Source organism: Camelus bactrianus, chromosome 10, assembly GCF_048773025.1.
Source record: "Camelus bactrianus isolate YW-2024 breed Bactrian camel chromosome 10, ASM4877302v1, whole genome shotgun sequence".
Taxonomy (NCBI): domain Eukaryota; kingdom Metazoa; phylum Chordata; class Mammalia; order Artiodactyla; family Camelidae; genus Camelus; species Camelus bactrianus.
This window is the reverse complement of record NC_133548.1, coordinates 63,657,253-63,674,120: the sequence shown is the minus strand read 5'-3', so window position 1 is coordinate 63,674,120 and position 16,868 is coordinate 63,657,253. Positions and strand designations below refer to the sequence as shown.

General features: G+C 41.5%; 1 protein-coding gene across 5 annotated transcripts in view; it reads right to left on the bottom strand.

The window, feature by feature from the left end:
- The window catches only part of HEPHL1 (hephaestin like 1), a 191,082-nt gene that overhangs the window by 18,228 nt on the left and 155,986 nt on the right, over nt 1-16,868 (bottom strand). For all 5 annotated transcript variants that reach the window (XR_006721235.2, XM_074372873.1, XM_074372875.1 and 2 more), the window contains 4 exons: nt 16,253-16,464; nt 14,243-14,393; nt 6,575-6,787; nt 3,834-4,047 (listed from right to left, as the gene is read on the bottom strand). Coding sequence is in view for 4 of the 5 variants with exons in the window: in XM_074372873.1 (XP_074228974.1) it covers nt 3,834-4,047; nt 6,575-6,787; nt 14,243-14,393; nt 16,253-16,464 (790 nt within the window). In the remaining variant the exon portion in view is untranslated. The remainder of the gene's footprint in view (nt 1-3,833; nt 4,048-6,574; nt 6,788-14,242; nt 14,394-16,252; nt 16,465-16,868) is intronic.

The window sequence follows — 16,868 nt, the reverse complement described above, 5'->3', positions numbered from 1 at the left end:
CCATGAACAGATCAATATATAACCTTGTTTTATGTGTGTTTCTGTTCAAAGACATCTAATGTAATATATATTTCTGATTCATAAACACTGAACTCATGGCCAGTAGTACTATAACTTGTGCCTGAATGAAGCTTATCTAACACCTGTGTTTCCTCCGTAAGGCACATCACAGTCTCCCTGTGCTTAGGAACACTGGACGACACTTTAGCACTATGTTGGGGGGTCATTTAAAGCAGCTAAATCACCAACAAAAAGCACAAAACTGAGGTGGGGGGGAGTGGCACTAATAGACCACAAAAAGGACACTTGTTTCAGTCCGAGAGCTGAAACAAGAAGGCAGACAGATGCCTCGTTTGTTTGACCTCAGCAGGTGACACAACTTTTCACCGCTTTATTCAAATCTGCAAATGGCCCAAAGAACTGATTTGGGGAGTTACAGATAAATTTCAGTGAGTAGGCAAATTCACAAATAGGGAATCTGTGCATAATGAGGATCAACTGTATATTTAATTAAGCACCAAGCTAGATCATCACAAAAGATAGAAAAAAACTATCAATTTCATCTCCAAAATATAGCGTCTCTCATGTCCTTCTGTTCCCCACCATCAAACTGCCTACACTCTAACCTAAGCCACCTACATCACTTACCTGCATGAACCAGAATTGTTTATCACTTTCCCTGCTACCGATGCCCCTCGCTTCCCTCTGTTCTTTACACTGCAGACAGAGGGATCCTCAACTACACATCTGAGCAGGCGGTCCTTGTGGAAGAAGCTTTTTATGGCTTCCCACTCGCAAACACCTCAACTGAGCCCTCATACCTCTTCCCTATCTGCCTCTGCCAACCTCCGCAACCTCGTTTCTTATCCCTGGCCCCCACATGCGGTACGCTCACGCAATTCTGAACATCGACTCTTGCCTTCCACGTGCCCTCCACACCTCCAGGCCTTCCATGTGCTGTTCCCTGTGCACACTTTGTCTTCCCCACAGATCATTAATTCTGTGTGGAAAAGACCTTGTCTGCCCTTCTCAGCCCTTTGCACAAAGCCTAGCACACAGTAGGTATTTAACAAAGGCATGGAGACCTTCTTTCTACCCTACACTTTGTGCTTTCCAAGGGAAGAGAATTTTTCTTCTATTTCTGTTTTCCGGGAGTCCTTGGAATGTGTGTGGTGGTGACAAGCACACGCTCCAGAGCCACCTCTGGTTTTCCAGCTTCCCTCCTCTGCAAAAGGAGGTGATAACAACGTATCTACCTCCCAGGGCTGGCGTGAGGCTCGCATGAGTTAACATCTGTAAAGCTGTGCCTGCGTCAGACACAAACTGAGCCCCAGGGAAGTGCCTGTTGTATCATCAGCGTGCTAGGATGTCACATGATGATGCCAGGCCAAAGCTGATGGAATGGGCCAAGCGTGTTGTGAGGGTCCTATCAGATAGGATTTGTAAAATCCCTAGCAAAATGTCTGGCTCATGGGGGGGTCCTCAAGAGATGGCAATTCTTATCTTGAATTCCAGATTAGTTAAATTACATGCCTATCAGCCCACAAGCTCAGGAATACTAGGAATACAACTTTGTCTATGGCAACCTACTCTCTGGTTTCAGATTCCCTCCCACTGTGCAAACCCTGGCATTGTGCTGATGGTCCCATATGTTACCTTTCTGGGATCCTGAGGTCTCCCCACTGTGCTTGCTCTTAGGAAGCCCTGGGAAAAGACTTCCAGGTGCCAAGGTGAGGCAGAGAGTCTGCGCTGACCAGGACAATGAATGTCTCAGGGAAAACCCATATTGAGGGGTGGCTTGAAAACCAGAGGTGTCCTATGATATGGCCTTCTGTCAAAGGGCAGAGGCATAGCAACTGAGGTGCAGATGGGACATTTGTTCCTGGGCTGTTATCTACAGAGGGCCCACAGACGTGCCACTGGGAGAGCTTGCACTTCATTTCTGTGCTGCATTTTTATCTACAGGTCAGTTGTATTTTTAATAGGTGAATACGTTCTCATTTCATTTTGCTTTTGTTTATTTATGGGCAAAATCCAGTGTGGCAGGGGCAGTGCGCAGACACACCCAGCAACGTGCCTCTTTATGTCACTGGGGAGACAACCCCAGAAGACGACAGCTAAAGCTTCCTGTCAGCCCAGAGGGACGGGGCTGAAAACAGAAACTACACTGTGTTTCAAGAAAATGATGAAGGCTAGATTTCTTACACACTGGTGGGCTAAGATTGGACATGCAAAAAAAATTATTATACAATTATTTCTTCAGTGATGACAGCTTTTTAATGAAATAATCACTTTAGAAAAGGCCAAATTAGTATTCATCTCATTTTCAACTGCAGTGTCAGTCTTTAGCTTGTGTCGGCAGCACTGTAATTGGCAGATTTAGCAGGAGAGGGGTGTCTGATTTAACAAACGGGCTGATGAATCACTGAATGAATTTTAAATCGTCCTGTCCTTGAGGCAAATCTTTTTAAAATGAAGAATCGAGGGGGAGGGGGTGGGAAGGGACAGACTGAGAGTTCAAAATTTGTAGATACTGACAGGCATATGTAGAATAGATAAACAAGATTATACAGGGAAATATACACAAGATCTTGTGGTAGCTTACAGAGAAAAAAATGTGACAATGAATGTATGTATGTTCATGTATAACTGAAAAATTGTGCTCTACACTGGAAATTGACACAACATTGTAAAATGACCATAACTTAATAAAAAATGTTAAAAAAAATAATAAAATGAAGAATCGTTTTGTTTCTTCACTTGTCCATACGGTGGCACTGTTATACTCAATGTTCCATGAACCTGAATCCTCAAAACAGAGGCCAAGTAACAAGAGAGACAACGCAGGTTGAGATCAGGAACAGCCAGGTGCACAGCATGGCGGGCACAGACACAGAGGATTAACATGGTGCTGGGAAGGGAGGGCGAGGGGAGTGCAGTAATAAAGAACAAAGAGGAACAAGGGCGTGAAAGTCAACGTGATGTGGTGGTGAGAACATGGATGTGTCCTTCAAAATGTTCTACGTTCAACTCTAACTGTGCCGGTGACTAGCTGGATGACTTCACTCTGAGCCGTCTCCTCATCTGTGTACGGGGCAGTGACACCCAAGCAGAGGGTGTTAACTGCAGGTCTGCACCTGAGATGCTCCTATTCCTTTCTTCCTTGGCTACACCCCAGTGCGCCCTGGTGGACTTCGGGCAGATAGGGGACCAGGGCTTACAAGCCTGCAGGGGTCTTGAGCTCCGCTGATTCTCTGGTGTTTAGCCCTGGCTGACAGCACATTTACAGGAAAGTTAATCTTGAGGACTTTCTGGGTACCTGGCCTACCAAAGAGACCGGCTTTGCCTGCCCCAACTCAGGGTCTCTGCAAATGCCTCCTACTCGCTCCTTGGGTGTCCCTCACTGGGGGAGCGCTCAGCCAGTGGTTCCTCCTCAGTCCCCCTTCCCCATGGCCCTCAATCTACAGCAGCCCGTACTCTTACCCCATCTCTACCTGCTTCTGCACCATTTTTTTCTTCCTAGGATCACTGTGGGTTGGGCCTCTTTCCCAAAACCCTTTCACCCCAGGAGCACAATCAAAGCCACGTCCATTGGAACCAGCCAGCGGAGGTGGACTGAGCCCGCCAGGGGAGTGCCCTCAAAATGACTTCAGACCCCTTCCCCGGATACAGATGGCCGCTCCCTAAGCTTTTGTGCTTGTGAGCAAAATCTCTGCCTGCCAGAACTGGGCAGACAAAACCAGGGTATTTTTTTTTAGGTTTCCACGTTTGACAAACGTCCATGGAGCATGTGCGACCCCACCCAAGAGACTTGGCGGCTTCGCCTGTGGTACCTTTCCCCTCCTGCGTCCAACGGCTGCTTTTCGAACTCCCAGTTTTTGTTAGGGGCATAATCCCATTCTACCTCTTCAGCGGCGATGTAAAAGGTTCTTATCATCCCGTACGGCTGCTCAGAAGGGTCCTTGTTGCCACAGCTGCTGACCTCGTATATCTGACTCATGCCTCTCTCGAAGTGGTGCAGGGTGGAGCAGAGCACCCTGAAGATACCTGGAAGAGACACGGCTTGGCACTGGGTGCGGTGCTCAACCCATGGTTTGGGTTTCAGTTTGCTAGCAAATCTACATTATTTTATTCAAAATAAATAACCATAACCAGAAAGGTGGGTTCCTAAAACATCAACTGTATATAGGATTTAAGAATCAGACCCTGAGGGGAATAAATCACTTTGAATGTATTTACTTATGGGGAAAAATGCCATCTGAAATTCATTTGTAATGGAAAAATAAAATTGGCAAATTTGCCGCCAAGAATGATTTCTCTGGGTCTTCCCTACCATTCACACCTGTTGGAAGATAGTCACTGCTGGAAATCACCGATCGGCAAGATTATCTTCACCCAGCCCAATTTAAAAGGAACTCATTACCTGTAAGACTAATACTCTAGACAAAGTTCCAATTAGGCTACATTTCTGAAGTCATGTCTTTTGCCCTAAAGGATTTCCTAAGATTTACAGAGCAATGCACAAGTAAGGTGTCATGATTAAAGTCAGAGGTATTTCCTCATTAAGCCCTTGAGCAGAGGTGGTCTTGTTTCCAGTGGTAGGTCTACATTACGCCAGATGAAAAGAAGAAAGAGATACCAGCAGTCACGTCTGACTGAGAACTATGTAATTTTTAAGCTGAATTTTCTAGACCCCTTGGCATCAGGCATACATATCTTAATTGAACTCCCTATAAAATCTATAAAACCAAATTATTGGACGATATTAACTCTCGGAGAAATTACTGGATCAATAAATCTTCCCTTCCTCTAGGAGATTCTGTTCTCAGAGGCGCATGATCAGTGTGGCTCTCATTAACTCTCTACGATGCACAGAGGTAGCTTTTATCATGCTACACACGTCTAAATATTGCCAAGTTACCCCTTCAGGATAAGCCCAAACCGCCGGTTCATGGGGTACCCTAGCACCCCCAGGTACTGATGATGACCTTCATGAGGAAAAGTCTCTGTCAAACCACAGAGAAGACAAATGTGGAAAGACCTTCCTCTGCCTAGGCTGTTCTCCAGGCTGCCCATCACTTCTGTGCTCATCATGTTCTTCAACAGACGAGGAGTTATGTTCTCTAAGAACAAAGGGCGCCTAATGTTTTGATTGTGGTGATGTTTTCACAGATGCATACTTATCTCCAAACTCATCAATTTGCAAGTATCAAATATATAGCTTTTTGTATATCAGTCAGACAGCAAAAAGTGGTTTAAAAAAAAAAAAGAACAAAGATAAAATGTTTGAGTTACAACAGGTTACTCTCCCTAAGCTTTGGGCATTTCTTTTGGCTTAGTGATATGGGACAGGAATTGGTGAAATGACTAAGCTTTTAAGCAGTCACAGATTTATACTCACCACCGAACATCAACTGGAAAACATTGTCATGAAGCTCTTTAGAAGACTATAGGGCACGCGAGTCATATTCAAAGCAATTTGAATGCCTGGTTCCATGGATTAAAACAATTTGGTGGGTTCCCTCCTTTCCCCTCTTGGGTCTTGGAGAGTGCTTTTGAAAAAGGTCACAGTTCCCAAGGCATCCCTTAGGATGATTCATAATTGGTCAATTACATTGATCAATTGATCAACATAGAAAGGCTGAATACTAGAAGTTTACAAGGATTATGGGGCTCCTCGTCTCAGGCTGTTCTTGGACAAAGGTTTTGAAGCCCAAACCTCAAATTCTTAACCAGTGACACTGAGAAGTATCTCAACTGCAGTTCTACTGGGAAGCAAGGAGGGAAAACCCATGCACAAAGGAGACAGAGCTGGCAAGTGCTCATCTTGGGTAGCATACTGATTTCTTTTTAAGACTAATGAAAAATTGGGTTGGAGAAACATGTTGAACACCCATACACAGCATTTGCTATCCTTATTTTTCATAAGACAGTTAGCACATCCTTCCATATGTTGCTGTATATCTTATATAAAAATGCCCCGGTCTTACCTAATTAGCTTGGGAATCTCTCAGGCAAGACAGGTACTGGAACTTCAATAGGCTCTCCATGGACTTAAGACCCAACACAGCTTGCCCCATGGGTACCCAAGAGAGGGACAATAGTGAAGTCCCCAAATAACTCATCAAGGGACCACCATCAGTCTCTAGAGAAGGAGGGCGAGTTCACATCCATAACCCAGAAGCAGCCACTGGGCTGTCCATGTCCGTAGATGCTTCGGAGCAGCAACTAAAATGATATTTGCGCTTACAGAGAACAACATAAAAATATCCTCTTTCTTGGGGTGGAATTGTTCATGGATATAAATCAAGAGCACTCTCCCAGGATTTGGAGGCAAGGTCATCTAGAGGACTCCCATTTCTGCCTGGTGAGTGTTATTTTAGATGCTTCTCTGTCCTTTATGCTATGTGTTGGGAATAAAATAGTTAGGATTCTCTGATTACAATCAAGACTGTATATTTTCCTACACACCCTGAAGTGCCAAAATTTAACCCATTTCTTCTGAGGAAGGCCCCTAAGAGTACATGCCTGAAGAGAGGAATTTGGTCAGCCCAGCTGAGCCCGCCAGGTTTACCTGCGCCGTCCGGCTGCATGAATGCCGTCGTGGAGACGTGGGGAAACAGGGCCAGGGAGTCGCGGTGAGTCCCTCGCAGGTGGATGGTGTTCCCTTGAAAATAAACTCCATGCATGTCAGTGTCAGTGCCCATTCCAATCAGATGCCAGGAAACTCTATCCTTTTTGCACATGGTTAGGCCTGGCTGGTTGCCATACATATAGCCATTAATAGCTAAATGGAAGAAAAAAGATAGTCAGGGCCTGCTGCAATTCTGCAGACCTACTGAAAACACATCATCTTAGTGAAAGCTTATCAGTGTGTTTGGGAGCAGTGGTGTTCACATTCAAACCATTTACAGAAAATCCTTATTCTCAGAGAATAAATAGTACTGGGGAAAAGTCACATGGTGAATCAGATTAAGATGGAGACTAAAATGAACAATGAATAATGAAAATTCACTAAAACTGAGTAAGTGTTCTATTTAACAATGTACACACAGGGCCTGAATTCTAAGAATCAATAAAGAATAAAGCAGGCTGTTTTCCAGCGTAATTTTTTTCTAACAAAATTGATTATTGGTGTAATATGATACCCTTCATTTCACATTTTAGTTTTATAGATTATAAAGAACATCATCTTTGTAAAAATATTTACGGGCCTCACCGATTTCCCCAAAGTCTTCTCTAAAAGTCTTGATATGGAAATCATTTTCTTTTAAGGTTCTTATCCTGTCAGCTCCCTTGTTAAGTGTCTCTTCCTCAGTTATTAGTTCATTTTCAAACTTTAATTTAATTAATTAATTTTAAAATTTAATTTAACTAATTAGTTCATTAGTTAATTTTCTCAGATCCTCATTAGCTTTGCATTTGATTCTGGAAGTTACCATCCCTTTCCTGTTCCGTGGATCCTGCATCATTTGGAAGATTTGCAATTGACTGACATTGTATTTGCATGTCTGGTCAGTAGAGAGGGATTTTTTTTGGTGTGGGCAACGGATGCTAAATTATAAGAGGTTAGTCTTCAAGTAAATAATTTTGCCTTATGGTAACTCTGATTTCCCTACCTCAGTAAAAGAACTGAAGGGACTCTGAATAATGATCACTTAGATATGAAAATCCTCTGTATCTCCAGAAATGCAAATTGTTTTCCTCTTTTACATCAACTTCAATCCATTGCTGGTGGCCACCTGGAGCAGTGCCTTGAGAAGAACTGAGAAACCACATTCTCCCTCTGTGAGGGATGAATGCCATGACTGAATGGCTCTGAGGGGTGACTACACATAATTGTGTCTAATTTTTATGTCCCTTAGAGAGAGAGATTCTATTTCTACCCCTCCTCCTTCTAATGCTTCTTCATCATACATATGAATGATCTTCTGTTACAATCCCATTGTCAAATAAAATTACTTTTTAATTTCTTTACCTGCTTGGTAATTTTACTCAAATATCTTATATCATTAGTAGATATTCCAAGAAGCCCTAGGGCTGCTGAGAATATCACATTTTCTGAAACAAAACAAAACAAAACAAAACCTCTGATAATGCTTTTGCAGATAAATTATTTACATCTTGTCCATTGAACATTGAAGACATATCATTGTAAATTGGGGTGCTAATAATTTAGTCTGTGGCTGGCTGATGGAGAATCTGCTGCTGCCTTGGAACTCTAGTTTAAGCCTCTCTTTGTGGAAATTCATTCATTCATTTTTTGAAGATAAACTATACAATGGCTACAACGCAAAGCACTGTGTGCCGTATAAGACATTTTCTCATTGGCATTGTTGCCATCTTTCTTCTTCTCACTCCATTCAAATTAAGACTGGAGACGGAATTTAATGTATAATTAATGTAAAATTTAAACCAAAATACACAGTTTTCCTTAAAAATGACACATTCTGTGTGTTCAAAATATACAAATTTATTTCAAATTGCCAAACCAGGATGGGACTGGATTTGATAAGGCCCATTAGGTTAATGTTTTCTATATACAGGCCTCCCGTATGATAAATTATTTCTTTTGCAACTTAGCTTCTCCATGAAGGGATTGCTAAATTTTCTAATCTCTAGTTTAGTTTACCATTTTTATTGGCTACTAGAAAAGTTGGAAACAAATTTTGGATGCAGTTATAACAAAACTTTTGTAGAAGATGATATTGAAAGTACATTACTCCTTGCTTTCCATAGTCCAAGAGGGGAATCTGCTGGAACAGAGCATCCAGGACCACAGGAGTCTGAGCTGGTGCTGTGGGTCACTTGGAACCTTGGACTTTAAGGACTTCCTTAGGAAGGAGGAAAATTAGGGGCTATTTCATTATTTTCCCACAATGTTTTTTTTAAAAAAAAAAACATTTTTTTTTATTGAGTTATAGTCATTTTACAATGTTGTGTCAAATTCCAGCGTAGAGCACAATTTTTCAGTTACACATGAACATACATATGTTCATTGTCACAGTTTTTTTTGCTGTGAGTTACCACAAGATCTTGTATATATTTCCCTGTGCTATACAGTATAATCTTGTTTATCTATTCTGCATATGCCTGTCAGTATCTACAAATTTTGAAATCCCAGTCTGTCCCTTCCCATCCCCCACCCCCTTGGCAACCACAAGTTTGTATTCTATGTCTGTGAGTCTGTTTTTGTTTTGTATTTATGTTCTTTTTTTTTTTTTTTTTTTTAGATTTGACATATGAGCGATCTCATGGTATTTTTCTCTTTCTGGTTTACTTCACTTAGAATGACATTCTCCAGGGACACCCATGTTGCTGCAAATGGCATTGTGTTGTCATTTTTATGGCTGAATAGTATTCCATTGTATAAATATACCACATCTTCCTTCTCCAGTCATCTGTTGATGGACGTTTAGGCTGTTTCCATGTCTTGGCTCTTGTAAATAGTGCTGCTAGAACACTGGGGTGCAGGTGTCTTTCTGAAGTAGGGTTCCTTCTGGATATATGCCCAGGAGTGGGATTCCTGGGTCATATGGTAAATCTATTCCTAGTCTTTTGAGGGATCTCCATACTGTTTTCCACAGCGGCTGCACCAAACTGCATTCCCACCAGCCGTGTAGGAGGGTTCCCCTTTGTCCACAGCCTCTCCAGCATTTATCATTTGTGGACTTTTGAATGATGGCCATTCTGACTGGTGTGAGGTGATACCTCATTGTAGTTTTGATTTGCATTTCTCTGATAATTAGTGATATTGAGCATTTTTTCATGTGCCTATTGATCATTTGTATTTCTTGCTTGGAGAATTGCTTGTTTAGGTCTTCTGCCCATTTTTGGATTGGGTTTTTTTTTTTTATTATTATTAAGTCATATGAGCTGCTTATATATTCTGGAGATCAAGCCTTTGTCAGTTCATTTGCAAAAATTTTTTCCCATTCCGTAGCTTGTCGTTTTTCTTTACTTATAGTTTCCTTTGCTGTGCAGAAGCTTGTAAGTTTAATTAGGTTCCGTTTGTTTATTCTTGCTTTTATTTCTATTGCTTGAGTAGACTGTTCTAGGAGAACATTTTTGAGATGTATGTCAGATAATGTTTTGCCTATATTTTCTTCTAGATTTATTGTATCTTGTCTTATGTTTAAGTCTTTGATCCATTTTGAGTTTATTTTTGTGTATGGTGTAAGGGAGTGTTCTAGCTTCACTGATTTACATGCTGCTGTCCAGTTTTCCCAACACCATTTGCTGAAGAGACTGTCTTTATTCCATTATATATTCTTGCCTCCTTTGTCGAAGATTGGTTGACCATCCCACAATATTTTAAAGGCCCCCCAAAAAAACAACCACACAGATGTTATGCTTGGTCCTAAGACAAGCAGTTCAGCACCTGTTATCTTGATTTAGGCATTGAAAAAAATTTATTGACATATAGTTGATTTATAATATTATATCAGTTTTAGGTGTACAAAATAGTGATTCAGTATTTTTATAGATTATACTTCATTTAAAGTTATTACTAAATAATGGCTATATTTCCTTGTGTTGTACAATATACCCTTGTTGCTTATTTACTTTATACATAGTAGTTTATTTCTCTTAATCTCATACTCCTACCTTTCCCCTTTGATGATCAGAGATGTTGAACATTTTTTTCAGGTACCTGTTAGACACTTGTATATCTTCTTTGGAAAATGTCTGTTCAGGTCTTCTATCCATTTTTAAATCAGATTGTTTCTCTGGTACTGAGTTGCATAAGCTGTTTATATATTTGGGATATTAACTCCTTATCCATCATATCATTTGCAAATATTTTCTCCCATTGACTAGGTAGTCTTTTCATTTTGCTGATGGTTTCCTTTGCTGTACAAAAGGTCCCATTTGTTTATTTTTGCTTTTATTTCTTTTGTCTTAGGAGACAGATATAAAAAAAAACTATTGCTACGATCTATGTCAAAGAATGCTCTGGCTATGTTTTTTTTTCCTAGGAGTTTTATGGTTTCAGGTCTCACATTTAAGTCTTTAGTCCAGTATGAGTTTATTTTTGTATATGGTGTGAGAGAATGTTCTAATTTCATCTTTGTACAAGTAGCTGTCCAGTTTTCCCAGCACCACATATTGAAGAGACTGTCTCTTCTCCATTGTATATTCTTGCCTCTTTTGTTGTAGATTGATTGACCGTAAGTGTGTAGGTTTATTCCTGGGCTCTCTACTCTGTTCCATTGATCTATGTGTCTGTTTTTGTGCCAGCATCGTACTATTTTGATTACTGCAGCTTTGCAGTATAGTCTGAAGTCTGCGAGGGTTATGCCTCCAGTTTTCTCCTTTTTCCCCTCAAGACTGCTTTGGCAATTTGGGGTCTTTTATGATTCCATATGAATTTCAGGATTTTTGTTCCAGTTCCATGAAAAATGTCATGGGCATTTTGATAGGGGTTGCATTAAATTTGTAGATTGCTTTGGGTAGTATGGCCATTTTAACAATACTAATTCTTCCAATCCAAGAGGATGAGATAGCTTTCCATATTTTTGTATCATCTTCATTTTCCTTCATCAATGTTTTACAGTTTTCAGAGGACAGGTCTTTCACCTCCTTGCTTAAGTTTATTCCTAGGTATTTTATTCTTTTTGATGCACTTTTAACAGTATGGTGTTCTTGCTTTCTCTTTCTGATAGTTCCTTATTAGTGTGTAGAAAAACAACACATTTCTGTATAGTAATCTTGTATCCTGCAACTTCGCTGAATTCATTTATTAGTTCTAACAGGTTTGTTTTTTTTTTTTTGGTGAGACTTTATATATAGTATCATGTCATCTGCAAATAGTGACAATATTACTTCTTCCTTTCCAACTTGGATGTATTTTATTTCTTTTCCTTGTCTGATTGCTGTGGTTAGGGCTTCCAATACTATGTTACATAGAAATGGCAAGAGTGGGCATCCTTGTCTTGTTCCTAATTTTAGAGGAAAGGCTTTCAGCTTTTCACCATAGAGTATTATACTAACTGTGGGTTTGTTGAAATATGTTCCCACTATACCCAATTTGAGGAGAATTTTTAACCTGAATGGATCTGAATTTTGTCAAATGCTTTTCTGCATTTACTGAGTTGATCATGTGATTTTTATTCTTCCTTTTGTTAATGTGTTGTATCACATTGATTTGTGAATATTAAACCATCCTTAAATCTCTGGAATAAATACCAGGTGTATAATCCTTTTTATAAATTATTGGATTCTGTTTGCTAGTATTTTGTTGAAGATTTTTGCATCAATATTCATCAAAGATTTTACTTTAGTGTCTTTGTCTGGTTTTCGATTCAGGGTAATGGTGGCCTCATAAGATGAATTTGGGAGCATTTCATCTTTTTCAATTTTTTGGAACAGTTTGAGAAGGATTGGTATTAGCTCTTCTTTACAAGTTTGGTAGAATTCCCCTGTGAAGCTGTCTAGACATGGACTTTAGTCTGCTGGGAGGTTTTTTTTTTAATTACAAATTCAATTTCATTGCTAGTGATTGGTTTGTTCAGATTGTCTATTTCTTCCTGATTCAGCCTTGGGAGGGTGTATGTTAGTAGTAATTTCTCTAATTCTTCTAGGTTGTCCAATTTGTTGGTGTAAAACTGTTGGTAGTATTCTATGATTTTTTTGTATCTCTGCAATATTGGTTGCTATTTCTCCTCTTTCATTTCTTTTCTTTTTTTTTTTTTTTAATTTGGATACTTTCTCTTGTCTTCTGATAAGCCTGGCTTAAGTCCTCAAGTTGCTGGAGCAGAAGCCACGAAGGCTGGGTCTGAGCTTACTCCATTCCCTTTAAACGTGTGCTCTCTCTGCTCCCAGCACCGGCACCCCTGCCCCAGAGGGGAGCAGCACTGGAGCAAGAAGGGCTGGAGCGGACACTTGGTGTGGGTCTGGGCACAGGCTGTGGTGCTTTGGTCATAGTCAGAGACCTGAACTACTTCTGATGCACTTTCTGGATAAGCACCAGAAACGGCAGTCCCTGCCCTGCTCAGATGCTGCTTCGGGTCTGAGCCTCCTTTGTGTCTCACAGCCAAGCTTCCCACTTCGTCGTAGTCGTCCTCACCCCAGTGTGGAGCTGTGTCATGAAGCAAGCGGGCCTGTAGCAATCGCTAGGCTCAGGCCGCGGTGCGTGCCGGGGAAGTCACGGGAAACTGGCCAGCAGCACATGCAGTTTCAAGCCAGCCTCTCTGCCCTGTTTCCAGTAAGCAAGCGTGTGTGCACTCCTCATGAGCAGAGACCTGGCTTCCACGGCCCTCCTGTTAGTTCCACTGGCCCTCCAACCAGCCTAGAGGACTAGTCTTCCCAGTATCAGACGCCAGGTCTGAGGTGCACAATGTGTGGCTTGAATCATTCAACCCCAGGGAGGGTCTCCGCCTATGTAATCCTCCTCCTCTTCTGAGCTGCCTCCCAGGGGCACAGATCTGGACCTGACTGCTTCTCTTCCTTTCCTGCTTGATTTCGTTGGATCTTCCTTACAGCCTTGGTTGTACAGAAGTCTTTCTGCCAGTCTCAGGTTAGCTTTCAGAGCGAATTGCTCCATATACAGATGTATTTTTGCATCTTCCTGCTCTGCCATCTTGTTCTCCTACCTCTAAGCATTTCTGTTGACTCCACACTCTGGCAGCCATTTGATTTCGGACTCTTGTGTGTTACTCTCCCACCTTGGGTAACGTGCCCAAGACTAATGAGAATCTGTGTCATCGTACCAATTACAAGGTGGTTTGCTATCGCTAACAGCTGACAGAAGAGAGACAGAGAAAGATAATTAACTAATTCCGCCTACATGACGATCTTGGACAGGAATGGCTAGTGTTTTACAAATGAACACTTTAGACAGTCACGTATACAACTTGGTAAGAGAGACTTTGCTGTATAATGATTACCTCCAACTGTCACTCAGGTTATCAGACTTCATGATGTTATTGCAAACCCAGGGGAGAGCATTTTGTCAGTAACTTTCTACATTTATGATGTACTGTGATCTTTGCTAGTTCAAATTTTGTGTTGCTTCATCTAAGGCTGATAAAGTGCTTTAGAAGTATTAACCAAGTTTCACATTTCTGGGAGTTAGGGAGGTTTCACCATACCTTGTGAGGCTGAAGCCATGAAATATTTCACTCGGGACTGAGAACAATACTTAAGAAACCAAAATTAAGATAGTTAAGGCATTGCAAACATTTTCACTTCAAATGCGACTATGACTTTCCTTTACAGGAGGGAGAGACATTTTTTATACCGTGCATTCGGTTGGACTTCACAAACTCCTTGTCCTCCTTGTCAACACTGAAGGGACGCCAGGTAAACTTCTGAATATTTTCATCAAGATACCTGCTCAGATTCTCATCAAAGACTGTGAAGAGCAGGTAAAATTCCTTGTCTATTCCTTTCTATGGGGAAGACAGAAATGACTATTAAAGTACAGCTTGGAGGAATTCTTAGCCCTACTTTCAAAGTTAACACAAAGAAAATTATGCTCAATGGTAGCCCTAGATATATTGGGTCATTTTGTAACTCAGGGTTTTGGACATGATTCTGATAAATTCACTCTACATCCCCTAAGATCACCTTTCTCATTATACTTTTCTCCCTCTCTGGGTGACCTCCTCAGAGGAAGTAAGTCCCTGCTCAGAAGCTCTTCTGCTCTGTTGTACTCCTGTCGTCAGGCTCCTCATTACTGTCTTTCTTTCCTTCCCGTGGTCTCTGTGTCCTGGTCCTAGCCTCTCTCACTGACCTCATTCACCCCCTAGCTTACTCCAGCAACCTTGGCCTTTGGCTCTTCTGTGAACACACCAGCTTCATTCCTGCCCTGGAGCCTTTTCATGTGCCGTTCTCATTGTCTAGAAGGTTCTCCCAGGTCTTGCTTGGCTCACTCTCTACTCCGTTCAGTTCCCTGCACAAACGTCACCTCCTCAGAGCGGGCTTCCCTGGCCACCCCATCACTCACCTTCCATCCGCCTGCAAACTCACTCACTTTACTTTAACTCACTTTAATCTTCCTTACAGCATTTATCTCCACCTGAAATTGTATTTTATTTATAAACTTATTTTTTTGACTGTTGTCCCACTACAGTGTAGGCTTTGTGAGAGTAGGCAAGTTTGGGGTTCCTCTGTATCCCCAGCTCCAAGAACAATGCCCGGAAAGGCAGGCACTCAATACGTGTTCTTGAGTGAAATAATGAATGTGTGTAACTCATGGACTTTGCTAAAGTATGTGAACTTGAGTTGAGATTGAAGAGACTATGGGTTACTTCCCACTGTGTATATTCCTAATCCGTCCATCTGAGCATGTCTGACCAGACAACTTCCTTCATTGCTGAAATCTGCTTTTCCTTGAAGCTGAACCAGAGAGGTAACTCTATGTTCTGTCCCTCAACCGTGTTCCCATCCCGACATACTCCCTTCCAACCCATCCTTCACCCCTGCCTGCTCCAGAGGCATCCTCAGCAGTGCCGTCTGATCACACCTCTCTCCTTAAACTGGACAATCTCCTCTCTCAGTGACGGGTCCCAGCCTACCTGTTCGGCCTCATCTCTTGGCCCTTCCCTTCTGGCACTTGGACCAAAGCGAGGCCAAGTTCCTTGCAGCAAACTGAACTTGCCATGTCCTGCAGGGCTCTGTCCTTCATGCATAGAGCCCCTCAACTTTGATGGTCTGCCACCCTATTCAACCTCAACGTCCCGTTTAGGTGTCCCACTTCCATGATGTTTTCCTAACTCTTCATCAAAGACATGGGTTCTCTTTGCTTTATGCTCTCATACACCTCATGTACACTTACTGCCTTTATCAAATGGTGTTTTAGAGGGCAATAATTTAAGATTGTGGGCTATGGAAAGAAATAACGTAGGTTTAAAATTTTTCAAAATATAATATAAAAAATTGAGGAGGGGGAAATAAGGTATCAAATATATTTTAAAAGATCCTGGGTTCTAATGCCATTCTGCTTACATGTTGTGAAAACTGGGGCAAATGACTTATCTTTTCTGAGCCCTAATTCCCTCATCTGCAAAATAAGAATGTGAGTAGTCCCCACTTCATGGTTTTTTTCTTTTTTTGAAAGTTAAATTAGATATGGTAGGTAAAGCCCTCAACACAACATCTGGCAGATACTAAGTACTCAGTGTACTTAGGAATGAGGAAAAATTGCTTTTTGTTAACTGACTCTTTATTAGCATCTAATCTGTCGTCATATTTTTTATCTTGCTCACATATAACCCTAAGAAGAACTTGGTGACCTCTGATGACCTACCTGTGTCCCATCAGCACTGAGAACGCCCTTTTTACAGACTAGCAGAGGCCCTACGAGGCCAGAGCTGGTGTCCTTGATTGGCTCGACTGCTGAGAAGTAAAGATAGGTCAGACACGGGGGATCATCAGCCGTTGGGCTCACGCCTTCAGGCACCATCCATCTATATGTGAAGGTTTCACCTGGCTTAACATGTGCCCCTGGCTTCAGAAATCCTGAGGAGATAAATGATACAGTTACTGAAAGCAGCAGCCGAGAGCACTAAACTTGTCAGCCTGGGTCTTCCAGCCCTGGGTGCGCCTGTCTCCGGTGATGCTTTTGGTAGGACAGCTGTTTTCACTGTATCCTACCAGTGAGCTCACTGCCACAATCTGCTGTTTTATGAGATAGAAGCTTATATCAAAGGATTATCTTCTTCACATTTGATATCTTCACAGATACTACTTCTCACTCAAATACTGGGTTTAGCAAATATTAAAAGAGTGACAATTACCCATTTTATATATAAATCTATAAATGTAAATCCATAAAAATATCATTGAGTGCCTCCTGTGTGGAATATATTATACTTGACCCTGCAGAGGATGCCCCAAAAAGTTAAGCAAGAGCCCTGTCTCTA